The following is an 18,922-nucleotide window of genomic DNA, read 5'->3' as shown; positions in this document are numbered from 1 at the left end:
GTGATAAAGATCATGTTCATGATTTTTTTTTTCATAGCACTTGCAAGAGGTTCATGTCACTGTGTGAATATTTCACCCGTTCATCAAAAGAGCTTTTTTTATTACCCAAAATGGGTAACTTAAGCAAGGGAAACCAGTTACAGCACATCAGGCTCAAATATCTGACCTACAAGATAGCTTTTGTGCGTGCGTGTGTGCGTGCATGTGCCGTAGAAATCAAACCAGGAATGTCATGCGTGCTGCGGGCTTTGATGATGTATGCATTTGGACGCGCATATGGTTTGCTCTACAAGATGGCCACTTTTCATAGCAAAAAGGGGTTATTCAATACGGTCTATTGCTGAATTTTGCGCTTTCAATGACCAATCTTCGCTTACAGGACAACCACCAAATTTCTTTGCTAAAGCGAAAAGCCCCTAGTAATGCGATAAGATGTGAAATATGCTTTATACATAAGTGCGTATTGCCCTGCTTTTGTAAGTGCTGATTCTTTGCTCACTGTCAGCAGGGCGCAGGTGTTGTTTTGGTGCATAACCTTCTCTTTTTTTCGTTTTACTTAGCCAATTCTTTTGCTTATATAGGCAGCTCGTTAAAATTGTCGTCTGGGTGATAAATGATTTCTACACTCATTTTCTGAATTTGACACGCCTTCTTTCATCGCATAAGGTGTATGGTTTTATACATCATGTAATTTTAAAGTTAAACATGCTCTATCATTTTCCATTTGTAGGTACGTGCTATGCAGCGTCCCCCGGCCGGTGTACGCATGACAATTGAAGCTGTCTGTATCATGCGTAACGTCAAACCCAAGAAAGTGGCCGGTGACCAACCAGGCAAGAAGGTTGACGACTACTGGGAGCCAGGCAAAGCTCTACTGCAGGATCCCGGCAAATTCTTAGAGAGTTTGTTTACGTTCGATAAGGTAGATATTGTATATTTGGTTTGCAGTACTAGTATTTATATATTTGGTTTGCGGTATCATCACGTGTGTATCTACTTGTCAGGTAGAGTTTGTTCTTTAGAGAACCGTCTTTCTTCTACTACCGTGGAGTAGATTTATCGGATGTTCGGGAGACCTCCCAGTTCTGAAAAGAACTGCCTGATTTTAACTACTACCCGGGCTGAAGGTATAAAACATTGGCTGGGACTACTACTTTAGCCTATAGGATCGTAATTAACTGCACTACTGCGGAGACAGTTCTTGGATTGGTCTCATCAACGTTTCGACTAGCTTACTCTATTATTATTATTATTATTATTATTTTTTCGGCATAAAAACACATACAAAGTACAAACATATTCAGAACAAAACAAAAGCCAGGAACATATGCCTGGAATTAAAAAAGTTTACCTAAAAACTGTAGCCTGAAGGCCTTCAATTCCAATATCCCTGGCCATATATTAAAATCTAAAATTATTTACAATAAATCTATAAAGACATTTAGAACATTAAGACAAAAACAGAAAGATAATTAAAAGCAGGGACGCAGATGACCTCTAGTCATCGTCAGGAGTAACAATATCATAATCATTTATTGATTTATATTGCAACCATTCAATAAAATGAACACAAGCGCACAAAAAAATAATAAAGAAAAAATTAAAGAACTAACAGAAAAAGGACAATGATTAAAATGGTAACAACAGCAACAATCACAAAATAAACCCTGTGTGTATATCTACTTGCTGGGTAGATTATGTTCTTTTGAGAACTTGTCTTGCTACCCTATTACTGCGGAATGGATTTTCAGAATGTGGGAGACTTCTATGTTCTGAAAAGACCAAGGCAGCAACAGAGTCCATGGCCTCTTTGAACTTCCAGGCCTGTTCTATACTTACCTTATCTCATTTTCAAATTCTCTCGACAGGACAACATTCCCGATTCTGTCATTGTGAAGATTCAGCCGTTCATAGACAATGAAGAGTTCCAGCCAGCAGCCATTGCAAAGGCTTCTAAAGCCTGTACCTCAATCTGCCAATGGTGTCGAGCCATGCACAAGTACCACTTTGTCGCCAAAGGGGTGGCCCCTAAAAGAGTAAGTTGAACATTTCAAATTTGTGTATTTTCTAATTGTCGTAAATTCACGAGCAGGGTCCAGTTTCATAAAGCCTGTAAGCATTAAAACTTGCTAAGCACAAAAAAATCTTACTTACAGATAACCAGCCAAAATTTCATGAAGTTAACCTTGTTGCAACTGATGCCCAGAAGTTTGTTGCTCAGCAAGGAAATTTGCTATGCAGTATTTTCTGCTTATTTATAGCTTTACCGAATTGAGGCCTCTTCCTTGATTATTATCTGAAACGTTAATCTTGAGTTGAAATAACACAAACTACTTTTTAACAAAAGTTGTTGTACTTCAACTAATAAATGCTTGAAGGCATAATCAACCAGTTTCCGGAGATGATAAACTATGATTCAATTGCAATTACCAGGAACGTTTACGCATCGCCACCGAAGACTTGGCGGAGACACAACGCCAGCTGGACGAAGCAAAGGCCAAGCTACGCGAGGTCGAGGAAGGTATCGCAACCCTCCAGGCCAAGTACGAGGACTGCGTAGCCAAGAAGGAAGAACTCGAGCACAAGTGCGCCCTCTGTGAGGCCCGACTGGAGAGGGCAGATAAGCTGATCGGCGGTCTGGCCGACGAAAAGGGACGCTGGCAGGAGTCCGTGGACAGACTGGAGTCGGTTATTAAGAGCATTGTGGGTGACGTGCTGGTGTCGGCTGGATATGTCGCGTATCTTGGACCATTTACCGTAAGTGTGGTTCAACAAATTTATTTCCTAAGCAGTTTGACAGTCATTAAAGTTGCACTAAACACAGGGGTTGAATTCACAAAGCACTAAGATTCATCTTAATTAGAGTTGTCAGTATTACCATAGTGATTTGTGTCGTGACATCACTCTTTGCTTAGAAATTAAGTTTCATTCACACTTAAGAACAATCTTAGCTCTTTGTGAAATTGGCTCCAGTTACAATACGGGATCGGTAGAGATAACAAAATAATCGCAGACAGTGTTCATGTGATTAACCATATTGACCCATTTCACCTGACGTCATCATCAGAAAAATCTTTAATGCGCCATACTGGTGGGCAATTTCACTGTGCGTTTTCATATTTAACTCAATGCATAGAGTATGCTGTGCGTTATGCAGTGAAGTTCGCATTTTAGGCGACGCGGCCTTAATACACGTAAACCTAACTTGCCCACCAACATGGTGAGCGTGGCACCAGTCACCGCATGTGACGTGACGGGCGTGCAAGGGGTCAATACATGAAACATCAAACCTGTGAAATTGTGGGCTTTATCTGAAAATAGAACTGGTTGTTAACAACTCATTATTTGGATTAGTATGGCTTGATTGTCTTCAGTAGAATTTTCTGTATAATATCTTTATTAAAGTGTTCTTTTAATAAAATATCCCTAACAAAGTGACTGCAACCTTTTCCTTTGCGATTCAGGGTGAATACCGTGCGTCCTTATCCGAGGAATGGGTCAAGAAATTCCCGGAGTTGAATGTTCCTCACACCGCCGATCCCTCCTTCATCAATGCCTTTGGAGACCCGGTAAAGATCCGCTCCTGGCAGATCGCTGGTCTACCTAGGGACAACCTGAGTATTGAGAACGGTGTGATCGTCCAGTTCTCACAACGCTGGCCGCTCTTCATTGACCCTCAGGGACAAGCTAACAAGTGGATCAAAACATTTGTGAGTAGATATTTATTATTATCATCTTTCCACTTTCATCTTTCAAAAATATAAGTTTGAAATGCAAGCGACAATCCATTTTTCTTGAAAGGTCATAAGTATACAAAAAGTTAATTAATCATACTTGTTAAAGAGTTTGTGTAATTTACAAAATTCAATAAACATACTTTGAACACTTAATACACGATTTTATTCTCAATATCCTGTCCAGATGGAAGACTTTCATATTTTATTATTGTTAATTGATCATGACAGGAAAAAGACAATGGTCTTGACGTTGTGAAACTGACAGATCGTGACTTCCTACGTAGCTTGGAGAATGCTGTCCGATTCGGAAAACCTTGTCTGCTGGAGAATGTTGCTGAGGAGCTTGACCCCGCACTGGAACCAATTCTTCTCAGACAGGTAATAAAACAAAAAACATTTATTCCTTTTAACCTCTTCCACTTGGTGCATTTAACTGTTTGGTTTTAAATATTTGATGCTTCAATGTCAAAATCAGGCACTTTTCAGAAATAGTGAAAATAGCAATAATGTGAAGAGAACCAAAATGTCAGCCATGATATATCAATGTGATGTGATGGTTTTAAGGTAGTCTCAAAGATTTTTGATTTTTTTTCAACGTAATGCAGATTTACAAGCAAAATTATACAAAAGACACAATAAAAGTAAGATGTGAAAGTCCATGTTTAGCAAGGTGACAGTGGGTACCAACCGCATCTTTGCACGCAGCATTGGCGAAGGGACACAATCGCTCAGAAATCTGAGAAATGATTCATGCATGAATCGTTTTCCAGATTCTGAGTGAAGAACAGTCTGATCCCTTTTTGGTTTGATGAGAATCCACATACCTAATTGTGGTAGAACCTGGGTTACCTGGCAAAGATTTAGCATCACGCTATAAACATCTATAATCGCTTGAAATCTTGGTTTTCCTTAGACCTTTAAGCAGCAAGGCAGCACTGTCATCAAGCTTGGTGACGCCATCATCCCATACCATGAAGACTTCAAGTTCTACATCACTACCAAGCTTCCCAACCCTCACTACACTCCAGAGGTCTCCACTAAGGTCACACTGGTCAACTTCACCCTGTCGCCAAGGTAACGCATCAACATCTTGAAGGAGATGCTAGAACATTGGATATCCATTTTGTATGCCTTTTTATTTTAGTTTACTTAATTACTCTGCAAATTCCATAAGTAAGAATATCAACAGCAAGGAACATAGTTAAATGTCTTGTTCAAGACACAAGTGTCGAGCCGATGACTCAGGCAGCAGAACTTGAATTTAGTGCGCTAATACGCTGTCGGCCCATTGAGTAATTTTAGTATATTAATTTGAATATAGTAATGTGAATTGTCTTGTCTTCAGGAAAGGTGGCATTAGCAATATCTGTGAAAACTGGGAAAGGTTTACTGGTGGTGGATCGAACGGGTTCTGCCCAGTTTCATGGCTCTGCTTACCGCAAGCAAAGAATCGTCACTTACAGTGTGTTTGCGGGGAATATTTTTGTTTCTGGGCATGTGTACTCTATGTAACTAGGCTTTCTTTGCTTTTACCTGGCGGAGAAACCAGGCCCTTGCACAGTAAGCGGAGTATGTGATCGTAAGCGCATAATTCAACAGTAAGCAGGGCCATGAAATTGGGCCCAGTTCTAAACAAAGACAAACATAATTTCTGGCCTGACACAATGATTTGTCTCTCCCTCCCCTTTCCAGTGGTCTTGAGGACCAGCTCTTGGCCCGCGTCGTGGCAGAGGAGAGACCCGACTTGGAGGAAGCCAAGAACCAACTGATCATCAGCAATGCTAAGATGAAGCAAGAACTGAAGGAGATTGAAGACAAGATCCTTGAAAGGCTGAGCGCTTCGGAAGGGAACCCCGTGGATGACGTCGATCTCATCAAGACACTGGAGGCATCTAAGATAAAAGCTCATGAAATCCAGGTACGTTGACCCCTTCGTGCAGGTCACGCGGAGACAAGATTGGTGTCTACATTCGCACCCATTCACACCCTGGCCACCGTGGTCCAATGGTTTAGACTGCCGGATTTGCAATCACAAGGTTATGGGTGTGAATCCTACCTAGCTAACCACTGATTTTACAATGACTAGAATAAGTATTTTTGTCTAGTAACTGAATCACAAACATTAGTGTATTGTTTATGATTATATGAATTGCACAAATCCAAAAAATTGTGATTCAGTATTAACTAGACGACAATTTTAATTCTATTCATTGTGCAATCAGTGGTTAACTTGGTAGGATTGGAACCCACAATGTTAGTGTGGTGGTGCTGTATCTGATTTATTTGTATGTGTAAATGCGTTGGGCATTGCGCAAGGCATCAGTACAGCCTGTTATACAATTTTCTTTGACTATTCCATGTCTCCTTCTTCCATCTTCCAGGCCAAAGTCATCGTCGCTGAAAAGACTGAGCGTGAGATTGATGAGACTCGATCTCAGTACATCCCCGTAGCTGTTCGTACTCAGCTGTTATTCTTCTGCACTACAGACCTGGCCAATGTGGATCCAATGTACCAATACTCACTGGAGTGGTTCGTCAGGATTTTCCTGGCCGGGATAGCAAACTCGGAGCGTGCGGGTAAGTAACTTCTCTTAGTTTTAGTGGTGTTCTCTGTCAAATACTCTTACAGATCAGTTTTATCAATCACTCAGATAATCTTGAATCATTTTAATCTATAAATTAGATAATCTTGTATAATTTTTATTGATTACTCAGATAATCTACCTCAGAGAATCATCAACATCAATGAGTACTTCACCTACAGTCTCTACAGCAACGTGTGCCGTAGTTTGTTTGAGAAACACAAGCTCATGTTTGCCTTCTTGCTGTGTGTACGCATCATGCAGAACGACGGCAAGATTGACATGGTAAGTTAGATGGTAGATTATTTTATGGCGCGTCGTGGCCGAGTGGTTTAGAGCACCTGACTCATGCTCTGCATGGCCTTTCTTATCAGCAAAGTGTGGGTTTGAGTCCCAGACATTAAAGCCAAGTTCATACTTCCTGCGAATGCGAATGCAAAGCGATTGTTGATGTCACAGATTCGCAACAAATAATTTGCAGCAGTTCAACTCTGCTCAACTAACTTGCGAATATCGCTGCGGAAAGAGAGACATCAAATTTGCTTCGCATTCGCATGAAGTATGAACCAGGTTTGAGTCGTAGGTCCTGTGTATATGGATTGGTAGTGCATGTAAGGGAACCCAGAACACTTACAGTGGAAGAGTAGGGGTTAACACCCGTGCTTCTGGTTCACAAGCAAACATTTCCTCAGGCTTTCCTCAGGCTTGCAAGTTACAGTGATTAAGTGATGAAATTTGAAACATGACATCATCGGACATCAACAACAAATTGTTCTGTACATTCCATAGAGGAATTTTGCCAGTCAAGAGGGTCAGATTGAATGCTACTTTGAGTGTATTTCATAAACATTCAGGAATGAATTTCACATTTTTTGTAGAAATGTTTTAGGGTTTGTTCTATCTCTTGGAAAAATGAGTGAATCACAAAACCAAATTTGACCTCATAGTCTCTCTTTAATGTGTCATTAAGATCGACCGTCTTTCGTCAGACAACATGTACGAATAAATGTTATGTTTAATGTTTGTTCTCTGCAGGAGGAATGGCGCTTCCTGCTTTCAGGTGGTACATCTATACCCAAAGAGCTGATCAACCCAGCACCAAAGTGGCTATCTGAGAGAGCTTGGAAAGAAATACTGTCGCTGGCAGCACTGGTGAGTAAAACATTTTCATTTATGAAAATAAATAAATACATGCAAGATTTTTCAGTCCAAGATCTCTACATAAAAAACAACATCTCATCATCTCTGTGGTCTTGTTTTTGGTATTGGTTTTGTGGGTTTTGGGACAAACAAGTATTTGGAGCCATTTGCTATTTGTTTAATTTTTATGTAAAATTTGTGTTTTACCTATTAATACACCGATGTGCATTAAGCACTGTATACTTAGTACTATCCACAGGCATATTACTCAGGTGGGATTCGGACCCATTATTTTTTTTTCATTCTAGAGCCACTAGCCCACTAACCTTTCGAGCAAATTTAAGGCTCTTATTGTAGTTTGGTTTAAGGCCGGCTAAATTGGCGGCTACATCTAAAATTGGCGGCTACATCTACAATTGGCGGCTACATCTACAATTGGCGGCTACATCTACAATTGCTAAGGGTGTTGCTATAAGGATGTCCTATACCTCAACGCATGATGACGCAGAATCTAGCCATAGCCGTAACTGTAGATGCCAGTTCAGACACAGCCTAAGAGACACTTGTCCGTTGATCCTCAAACTCTCTCCATGTAGCATTCCATAGAAACGCTATTCCATCTCAGATATTTCCCCTGTGTATGGAGGTAGAATGGCTATACTAACTTACCCTTTTCCCGTATCTTTACCTACAGCCCAAGTTTTCAGTATTTGCTGAGAAGTTCTCCGGTCACATCGACGGCTTCCAGAGAATCTTTGACAGCATCGAGCCCCATCGAGAAGACCTCCCCGGTGAATGGAAGACGGAGCTTGATGACTTCCAGAAACTTCTTGTCCTGAAGTGTATCCGAGCGGATAAAGTCACTAATGCTATGCAGGTGAGTGCTTTGTGAAGGAGACCCAGGCCTCAAAATAACTCTCGGCACCTACAGCAATCACGGTGGTGCCCTGTGCTTTTGCTGTGGTGCCCTCTGCTAAGTGCCAATACAAACTTTCATTTTCCCCATGGAGTGCCCCTTATTACCAGCAGAGGAAAATTGCTGTGGCCCTTCCAGAGCAAAGTTCATTGCCTGGAGACTCAATTATGTAGCAGCATCACATTCAGCAACCACTGCCAGAAACACTGAGTCAAACCCTTTCTCTAATAGGGATAAGTGTTATTGAGTTGTTTACGAGCATACACAACCAACAGCTCCCATCACATCCAAAGGACGAAGCAATAATGGTTAAAGACACAAGTGTCAAGACCGAGACTCTGCCGATCAATCCACACTCTGCTGATCAGAAACACCAGAGTTTGAGTCCAGTGCGCTTGACCACTCAGCCACCACACACCATCAACCACATTTTCACTTGGTCTTGACATCTTTTTATTTACAGGACTTTGTTTCTAACCATCTGGGCCAGCGTTTCATCGAGCCTCAGACAGCAGACCTTGCCATCGCCTACAAGGAATCCTCTCCAACCACTCCTTTAGTCTTTGTCCTCTCAACGGGTACTGACCCTGCCGCTGATCTCTATAAATTTGCAGAAGAGATGAGATTCTCCAAGAAGTTGTCGTCGATATCACTCGGACAGGGCCAGGTAAATAATTTTGTATGAATCAGGAATAAGAAATCAAAACCATGGGTATGGTTTTGACATCACCTTGGGCCTATAATTTTAACTGTGCCCCTCATAGCAGTCGATGTTTCCATACTATTTCATATAGATTGCAGTGCTGTGATGAGCATCACACCTCATCAGATAGATACAACATTCCAGAAGAAGAAAAAAATACTAAAAAAGTGAAAAAAGGTTCCCAGTGGATCGAGGGGACTTTTTTGTTTTTAACCTCACTGCCACAGAGAAAGCTCTTAATTGGTCTCAACTTTTCGACTAGCTTGCTCTAGTCATCGTCAGGAGACTGATTTAAGAAATAACTATTTGTGTTTGATTTTAACTTTGGCTCTACTTCGTCGTATCTCTTTCTTAATCCATCTTGTCTTTGTATTTTCAGGGTCCTCGTGCTGAAGCCATGATGAGGAGTGCCATGGATCGAGGAAAGTGGGTCTTCTTCCAGAATTGTCATCTGTCTCCGAGCTGGATGCCCTCGCTGGAGAGACTTATTGAGAACATCGATCCTGATAAGGTAACACTTCACCTGAGTAGTGCCCTTTGTTAAAACTGTTCATTTTAAGCTGTAAAATAGTTCCTTTATTTTTTAGAAATTGCAAATAAAAATTGTAGAAATGAATACAGTTTAAGGCAAACATAAGTTCAAAGCTGACTTTCCAACTGATCCAATCTGAAATTTCTAACCCACTCCCAGTAGGTTTCAGTTTGGGATTTAGTCCTAGCTCTAGCCTACACGCCTCACCAAGCTAAGCCCGGCTTATCCTCTTCCTGTTCCCGCCTTCTCACAACATTGAGCCAAGCTCAAATTGTTATTATCCAAGGCAATACTTAAGCAGCATCCAGCAACAGAGTCTAGCATCCTACTGAAGATAATCACAGCATAATGATCAAAACTTTGAGTTGCAACCACCGGTTCTTTTCAGAACCAACACTTCTCAAAAGAGATTTACACATGGTGCTACCGCAAACCTTACCTGATTATTACTCACACCATGCAAAGTTTCCAATCCTACTCATGTACATGTTGTTACTGCAAACCTTACTAGATTGTATCTCCATCATGCAAAGTTTCCAATCCTACTCATGTACATGTTGTTACTGCAAACCTTACTAGATTGTATCTCCACCATGCAAAGTTTCAAATCCTACTCATGTACATGGTGCTACCGCAAACCTTACCTGATTATTTACTCACACCATGCAAAGTTTCCAATCCTACTCATGAACATGGTGTTACTACAAACCTTACTAGATTGTTTCTCCATCATGCAAAGTTTCACATCCTACTCATGTACATGGTGTTACTACAAACCTTACTATATTGTATCTCCACCATGCAAAGTTTCAAATCCTACTCATGTACATGGTGTTACCACAAACCTTACTAGATTGTTTCTCCATCATGCAAAGTTTCACATCCTACTCATGTACATGGTGTTATTGCAAACCTTACTAGATTGTGTCTCCACCATGCACAGTTTAAAATCCTACTCATGTGCATGGTGTTACTGCAAACCTTACTAGATTGTATCTCCACCATGTAAAGTTTCACATCCTACTCATGTGCATGGTGTTACTGCAAACCTTACTAGATTGTATCTCCACCATGCAAAGTTTAAAATCCTACTCATGTACATGGTGTTACTACAAACCTTACTAGATTGTTTCTCCACCATGCAAAGTTTCACATCCTACTCATGTGCATGGTGTTACTGCAAACCTTACTAGATTGTATCTCCACCATGCACAGTTTAAAATCCTACTCATGTACATGGTGTTACTGCAAACCTTACTAGATTGTATCTCCACCATGCACAGTTTCACATCCTACTCATGTACATGTTGTTACTGCAAACCTTACTAGATTTTATCTCCACCATGCAAAGTTTCACATCCTACTCATGTACATGGTGTTACTGCAAACCTTACTAGATTGTTTCTCCACCATGCAAAGTTTCACATCCTACTCATGTACATGGTGTTACTGCAAACCTTACTAGATTGTATCTCCACCATGCAAAGTTTCACATCCTACTCATGTGCATGGTGTTACTGCAAACCTTACTAGATTGTATCTCCACCATGCAAAGTTTCACATCCTACTCATGTACATGGTGTTACTGCAAACCTTACTAGATTGTATCTCCACCATGCAAAGTTTCACATCCTACTCATGTACATGGTGTTACTGCAAACCTTACTAGATTGTATCTCCACCATGCAAAGTTTCACATCCTACTGAGATTTCTTGGTTTGTATTTACTACATTCTTCTTAGTTTGTGTTTACTGCTTACTTCTTAGTTTGTGTTTACTGCTTACTTCTTAGTTTGTTTTTACTCCAATAACTCGTAATTCCTCATCGTCCTAACCTTGATAATGGAATACTTCCTACCCAGGTCCATCGTGATTTCCGTCTGTGGCTGACCAGTATGCCAAGTCCAAAGTTCCCCGTTGCTATCCTTCAGAATAGTTCCAAGATGACCATCGAGCCTCCTAAAGGTATCAAGGCTAACCTCATGCAATCCTACACCAGCCTTAGCGATGAGTTTCTCAACTCATGCACAGGGAAGGTGAGTGCAACAGAGTTTCTTTCATGGTTGGCGGATGGCAGTTGTAGGGTACCATGGCCGAGTGTTGTTCACAGTCTATTTGTCATGTGCTTAACGATTGTGGAACTGTTCCTGGTTGTTGTACACAAGTGCGAATATCGCCCTTGCGACATCCAACGCATAACACAAAAACTTATCCTGGATGCTTGTTATTTTACAGTCGTCATGATCCCTTGCTCTGAATAATATTGTATCAGTAAATGAACATGTATGAAGTATAGAAGAACAAATATAACATGGTTTATTTCGAGTGAACAGTCTCCCCTCGGTATTGGAAGTTGACAAACTAGTTTCTTGTCAACTAGCTTGTCAACTTCTAGGGGAGCTTATAGCAACTGTTCACCCTCAAACCATGTTATGTGTGTATATTATTATTCTGTTTTCTAATATCATGTCTTGATGTTTCTCATTTAGGTCCATGAGTTTAAGAGTCTGATGCTCTCTCTAACCCTGTTCCACGCCTCGGTGGTCGAGAGACGTAAGTTTGGCCCTCTAGGGTTCAATATCCCGTACGAGTTCACGACGGGAGATCTACGTATCTGCATCAGTCAGCTCAAAATGTTCCTGATGGAATACGAAGAGATACCTTTCAAGGTGAGTCTAGAAAAACAAAACCATCCTGTGAAAAAAATCCACAGGCATATAAACTTTTGTTGGATTCGGACCCATGACATTTGACCATTGTAGAACAGAAATTTTATAAAGTTTGTAAGCACCAAAACCTGCTAACCCCAGGAAAATCTTGCTCAGCAAAAACAGGTTATCAGCCAACATTCCATGAAGTAAACATTTATGCAACTGGTTCCCCACTACTTTTTTGCTTAGCAAAGAAATTCTGTGAGCAGTATTTTCTGCTAAACAGCTTTATGAAATTGGGCCCAGATGTCTTACCACTGGAAAACTGAGTTTGCCCACTTGAGCTAAAAGAAACAAAAATTTGAAGATTTTTTTTCTTTTCTTTCTTGTTTCCAATTGTTAGGTTTTAACGTACACGGCAGGTCACATCAACTACGGTGGCCGCGTAACGGACGACCGTGACCGACGCTGCATCATGAATATCTTGAATGATTTCTACAGCGAGGTCGTACTACAGGAGGAGTACAGCTACTCTGTCTCTGCCATCTACAGGCAGATCCCTACTGCTATGGACCACAATGTAAGTCATGGAACAACCTCCAGCCACCACGTATTACTCAAGTCATTGGGTCGGGTTGGTGTAGCAGTGTTAACTCCTTTGTCGCGTGTCATGGCCGAGCGATTAAGAGCACCCGATTCAAGCTCTGGTGTTTGATCAGCAGAGTGTGGGTTCGAGGTCGTGACACACTACGTAAAATTGGGGAGGTAGTGCTTTCTGCTCTACCGGCCAGACTTCGGATTGATGATACCCAAGCCTACATCCGTATGGACTGTTTAAAGGGTAACCCTGTTTCAGCCCTAGTAGTAGGTGGCAACGGCCTCTGAAAAGAAGAAAAATTGTAGCCCACACCTTGAAGTGGCCTTCAGGCTTTGTGTGTCTGGCGACTTGCATACAAAAATAAAAAATTAAACAACTTTCCTTGCCTTCCACCTCTAGGACCCGATTCAAACCAACTGTTCTACTTTTTTTCAAAGAGTAAAACATATCAGTCTGAAGTTTATAGCGACAGATTATTTTCCTCATGGGTAAAAATGCAGTTTATTGTATGTGTGACCTATCTTTGAATGAAACTTGACTCTTAATCTCAAGTTGTAAACATTCTCACTTAAGACGTTTCCCCTTCTTCGCCTCTCTGACCAACAGGGATACATGTCCTACATCAAGAGCCTACCCATCAACGACACGCCAGAAATATTTGGTCTTCACGACAACGCTAACATCACCTTTGCCCAGAATGAGACCTTCACTCTCCTGTCTAGCATCCTGCTCCTACAGCCAAAGACAGCCACGGGAGCCGGCCGATCCAGGGAAGAGGTTTGTCAAATTCGTTCTTTTTAATTCCGTCAAAAGTCTATTTTTAACGAGTATCTAGATTTTAACTTAGTAACCTTGGTCAAACCTGGGACCAGTATCATAGAGCTGCTTAAGCTACACAAAAAAAGAAGCTAAGCACAACAAAATTAAGCTTAGCAGATTAAGGTAACCAGAAAAATTCCATGTCACATGCACCATCTCCCAGTGTCTCCTGATAATTGTTTGTAGGCAAAATTGTCTGTATAAATTGGGCCTTGATCGGAACCAAAGTTCGTGATGCTCTTGAGCTTAAAATGTATTTCCTTGGCAAGTACCAGTAACAATTTAAAAAGAAAATACACTATCTATCTATCTATCTATCTATCTACACATTAATGTCAATAGCCTTGTTCATAAATCGCAGCTAGGGCTTGGGCTCTTTCAATTTATGAGCAGTGTACATTTTGCATGGTGTTTTCAACATTAAATTATTGTACTTGCTGTCTCCCTCATACACTCATTGTTCATTGTTCAAGCTGCCCTCGTGTCATCATAATTTGTTTTTGTATTTTACCGTTCAGTCCGTTTTATGCTGGGTCTGTAATTATGTTTTGCTTTGTTGTTTCTGTTTGGTTTTATAGTTCTTTATTTTGCCTTGTATTGTATTTTGTTTTAATTGTTTGTTGTGATTGAATAAATAAATAAAACATCTAGATGAAATAGGGACAAATGTGAGGGTAGATCTATTACAGAAGGCAGCGCTTTTGGGAACAGCGAGGATCCTGAGAAAGACCCTTGAGATCTAAGGCAACGGGACGTAGCCCGGCTCGAGGAGTTACCGGCACAAAGGAAAATGAGATCTTTCTTTTGCATGCTGTGATAAAATGAAATAATAATAATAATAATAATAATAATAATAATAATAATAATAATAATAATAATAATAATAATAATAATCAAATAAAGCTTTAAGGCCAGGAGAGACGGAGCCTAAGCTGAGGTTTAGACGTAGCCCCCGTCTCATCCCTGCTTCTTCTTTTTGAAATTGTAGGTGATTGAAGAATCAGCCAAGAACATTCTGGAGCATGTTCCGAAGCCCATCGATATCGCCATGGTGACTAAGAAACACCCTGTGATGTACGAAGAGTCCATGAATACTGTTCTCATCCAAGAGGTCGTAAGGTCAGTAACAGAGTCAAGATTTTGCCAAATAATGGCTACAGCTAGATCACTGTTATATCTCTACTTTGCTTTTTGAATCTATAACCTTTAACCAATGCATTACAACAACAAGTTTTTTTGTAAATGAGCGGAAATAAATCAACTTGGAACCTCAATCCTTGATTTTGATTTACCGTTGATGATCGTCGAGACTCATCACACCTCTGGTTCGTCTCAGAACCATCACTTTCTTTCAAGAAGTTGTCTCCTCTCAGCTAGATTATATTAATTTTACAATTTCTACATGGTGCTAAGCTTGACATATAAACGACGGGTAGATATCTTTCTATTCCAAGGCATGCACTCTCAGGACTCCAGTATGTTACAACAGTTTGGACCAACAGGTCACTGTCAACAAGGAAATCTCAGTTACCTAAGTCTATTGCTGTGCACAGGGCCCAATTTCATTGAGCTGCTTAAGCACAAAAAGTAGCTTAGCACAACAAAATTATGCTTACCAGAATGAGGTCCAGCCAAAATAACATGTCACATGTACAAGTTGTGACTGGTAATCCTGCTCATTTCTGCTCAGCAGACAACTGTTAAGCAATCATTTCTGCTTAAAGGCAGTGGACACTATTGGTAATTACTCAAAATAATTGTTAGCATAAAACCTTTCTTGGTGACGAGTAATGGGGAGAGGTTGATGGTATAAAACATTGTGAGAAACGGCTCCCTCTGAAGTGCCATAGTTTTTGAGAAAGAAGTAATTTTCCATGAATTTGATTTCGAGACCTCAGATTTAGAACTTGAGGTCTCGAAATCAACCATCTAAACGCACACATTTTCGTGTGACAAGGGTGTTTTTTCTTTCATTATTATCTCGCAACTTCGATGATCGATTGTGCTCAAATTTTCACAGGGTTGTTATTTCATGCATATGTTGAGATACATCAACTGTGAAGGCTAGTCTTTGACACTTTTTTTGATTGCCGATCTAGGCATCACAACAAATTGCTTCATTGTTTGTGGTTCCCACATTCACATTCTGTAGTCTTGCCATCATGTAGATACCCACTTCTCCTTAAGCACCCTACAATGACTGTATCCACAAATCTTAACGTTGCTTGTGTTTTACTTGCTGCAGATACAATCGTCTATTGGAGGTGATTCATCGGACTCTGCAGGAGCTCCTCAAAGCCCTTAAGGGTCTGGTGGTTCTCTCACAGGAACTGGAAACTATGTCTAATAGTATGTACATCAACATGGTGCCTGAACTATGGGCTGCAAAGGTACGTGCAACAATGTTCGTTAAATTTAATTACCCATAAAGTTTGATCTTTCAATCTATCTATCTATATCTATCTATCTATCTATCTATATTTGTGGTTTTACATATTCGGCTGACATGAGCCCTTTTGAAACTGTGGAATACAGCCCCGGGGAGGCCCTGTGAGTTACTTTACCCCATGGTTATCGGCACTTTCTCACTGTCCCCGCCTAGGTCTCTATTCCAAGAGGGTTCCGATTGCAAGTTTCAAGAATCCCCCAGGGTTCTACCACTTGCCCCTTCTCTAGAGCATGCAGGGTGGCTGTTTCTCCCATGGTATGCCCATTTGCTGGGGTAGATCAAGGGTAGAGTAATCCAGGTGTGAACAGGCCGGCCATTACTCCCCGAGGTTGCCCCTGGAGAATAGAGTAGTGTGGATAGATTAGTGTGCGTAAAAAAAAGATTGATTGGCAATAAAGTTGGCCCACTTTTACTGTGCACATCGAACTTATAATTCTAATGTCCATTGTTCCTTTGTATATTGACCAAATTTTGATGTGTTTTCCATTCATTCCCTGATTTGTTGTTATGAATATCTTTTTATGAAGTTGCTACTGTTTCTTTGCCTTGCCTTGTTTCTTGTCATATTTTTGGAATTTGTGTAGAAAATATGAAACATAGTATTGTATTTCTTGGGGGTGATTCTATGTGAGTGTATTTCAATCCAACTGTTTTTTATATTTAGGTTGTACATTAAATTTATATTTGTCCTTAAAAATTTATATTTATGTTGCATTTTGAATATATTGCTATTGTTTTTAATATTGTTCCATGACTGTTTTTGTAAACTGTACTTTTTGGCTTGTAGCCGCTATATTGCAGTATGTTTAATTGTATTGTATTGTATTGAATGTTATTCCTAAAAATGGGACCATGAATAATAATGATGACACTTGTAATTCCTTCCCTTGTCAAGGCCTACCCATCTCTGAAGCCACTGTCCTCCTGGGTGGGACCATGAATAATAATGATGACACTTGTAATTCCTTCCCTTGTCAAGGCCTACCCATCTCTGAAGCCACTGTCCTCCTGGGTGGAACCATGAATAATAATGATGACACTTGTAATTCCTTCCCTTGTCAAGGCCTACCCATCTCTGAAGCCACTGTCCTCCTGGGTGGAACCATGAATAATAATGATGACACTTGTAATTCCTTCCCTTGTCAAGGCCTACCCATCTCTGAAGCCACTGTCCTCCTGGGTGGAACCATGAATAATAATGATGATACTTGTAATTCCTTCCCTTGTCAAGGCCTACCCATCTCTGAAGCCACTGTCCTCCTGGGTGGAACCATGAATAATAATGATGACACTTGTAATTCCTTCCCTTGTCAAGGCCTACCCATCTCTGAAGCCACTGTCCTCCTGGGTGGGACCATGAATAATAATGATGACACTTGTAATTCCTTCCCTTGTCAAGGCCTACCCATCTCTGAAGCCACTGTCCTCCTGGGTGGAACCATGAATAATAATGATGATACTTGTAATTCCTTCCCTTGTCAAGGCCTACCCATCTCTGAAGCCACTGTCCTCCTGGGTGGAACCATGAATAATAATGATGACACTTGTACTTCCTTCCCTTGTCAAGGCCTACCCATCTCTGAAGCCACTGTCCTCCTGGGTGGAACCATGAATAATAATGATGATACTTGTAATTCCTTCCCTTGTCAAGGCCTACCCATCTCTGAAGCCACTGTCCTCCTGGGTGGGACCATGAATAATAATGATGACACTTGTAATTCCTTCCCTTGTCAAGGCCTACCCATCTCTGAAGCCACTGTCCTCCTGGGTGGAACCATGAATAATAATGATGACACTTGTACTTCCTTCCCTTGTCAAGGCCTACCCATCTCTGAAGCCACTGTCCTCCTGGGTGGAACCATGAATAATAATGATGATACTTGTAATTCCTTCCCTTGTCAAGGCCTACCCATCTCTGAAGCCACTGTCCTCCTGGGTGGAACCATGAATAATAATGATGATACTTGTAATTCCTTCCCTTGTCAAGGCCTACCCATCTCTGAAGCCACTGTCCTCCTGGGTGGAACCATGAATAATAATGATGATACTTGTACTTCCTTCCCTTGTCAAGGCCTACCCATCTCTGAAGCCACTGTCCTCCTGGGTGACAGACCTGGTAGCCAGGATCCACTTCCTTCAAGACTGGATCGATAACGGAATCCCCACAGTCTACTGGATCTCGGGATTCTTCTTCCCTCAAGCTTTCTTGACTGGTACCCTGCAGAACTACGCCCGACGTGCTATCATCTCTATCGACACTATCGTCTTTGATTTCAAGGTCAGTCAAATGCCAGCTCGTTTCATTGTACGATTGGAGTATTATGAGCAATGCATAGTTTGTTCATGGTTTAATAAGCAGACGCACAGTTCAAATAAGAAACAATTCTTCACCTGTTCCCTGGAACCTGCGTGTGTTTCGTACAGCGCTGGAAATCGACCAATGGTGGGAACGATCAAGGTGATGTACACCGGTGTACATCACTTTTCATACTACCTGGCGCGCTGTTCATTACGCGTAGCGCGCATCTTTAGCCATGATACATGCGTATTTGTTGCACGGCATGTGATTGGTTCTCGACCAATCAAACTTCACACCTTGTACAGAGGTATAACAATTCATTTTGTCATTCACATTTGTTTCATATTGTTCATTTTTAATTGTATTGTTTTCTTTTTGTGTTGGCGTCTTGATTGGTTTTCTGGAGTAGTGCGCATTATAAATCCATATTATTGTTATATTGCCTGTAAAAGATCCCATTGGTTTTAAGATTCTCTTGTTTGTTTGTAAAGCCTTG

General features: G+C 40.9%; 1 protein-coding gene across 1 annotated transcript in view; it reads left to right on the top strand.

Annotated features, from left to right (window-relative positions):
* LOC117291143 (dynein heavy chain 1, axonemal-like) overlaps positions 1–18,922 on the top strand; it is a 60,535-nt gene that overhangs the window by 37,849 nt on the left and 3,764 nt on the right. Inside the window, exons 51-70 of the mRNA XM_033772686.1 lie at positions 731–922; positions 1,869–2,036; positions 2,434–2,757; positions 3,465–3,710; positions 3,966–4,115; positions 4,651–4,811; positions 5,430–5,655; positions 6,119–6,314; positions 6,453–6,604; positions 7,355–7,471; positions 8,154–8,336; positions 8,839–9,042; positions 9,458–9,589; positions 11,473–11,646; positions 12,100–12,279; positions 12,665–12,841; positions 13,466–13,636; positions 14,667–14,797; positions 15,924–16,068; positions 18,199–18,405. Of these exons, the coding sequence (XP_033628577.1) occupies positions 731–922; positions 1,869–2,036; positions 2,434–2,757; positions 3,465–3,710; positions 3,966–4,115; positions 4,651–4,811; positions 5,430–5,655; positions 6,119–6,314; positions 6,453–6,604; positions 7,355–7,471; positions 8,154–8,336; positions 8,839–9,042; positions 9,458–9,589; positions 11,473–11,646; positions 12,100–12,279; positions 12,665–12,841; positions 13,466–13,636; positions 14,667–14,797; positions 15,924–16,068; positions 18,199–18,405 (3,636 nt within the window). The remainder of the gene's footprint in view (positions 1–730; positions 923–1,868; positions 2,037–2,433; positions 2,758–3,464; positions 3,711–3,965; positions 4,116–4,650; positions 4,812–5,429; positions 5,656–6,118; positions 6,315–6,452; positions 6,605–7,354; positions 7,472–8,153; positions 8,337–8,838; positions 9,043–9,457; positions 9,590–11,472; positions 11,647–12,099; positions 12,280–12,664; positions 12,842–13,465; positions 13,637–14,666; positions 14,798–15,923; positions 16,069–18,198; positions 18,406–18,922) is intronic.

The sequence above is a fragment of the Asterias rubens genome, chromosome 6, assembly GCF_902459465.1.
Source record: "Asterias rubens chromosome 6, eAstRub1.3, whole genome shotgun sequence".
Classification (NCBI taxonomy): domain Eukaryota; kingdom Metazoa; phylum Echinodermata; class Asteroidea; order Forcipulatida; family Asteriidae; genus Asterias; species Asterias rubens.
Note: the sequence above shows the minus strand (reverse complement) of the source record. Positions and strands in the feature narration are given on the sequence as shown.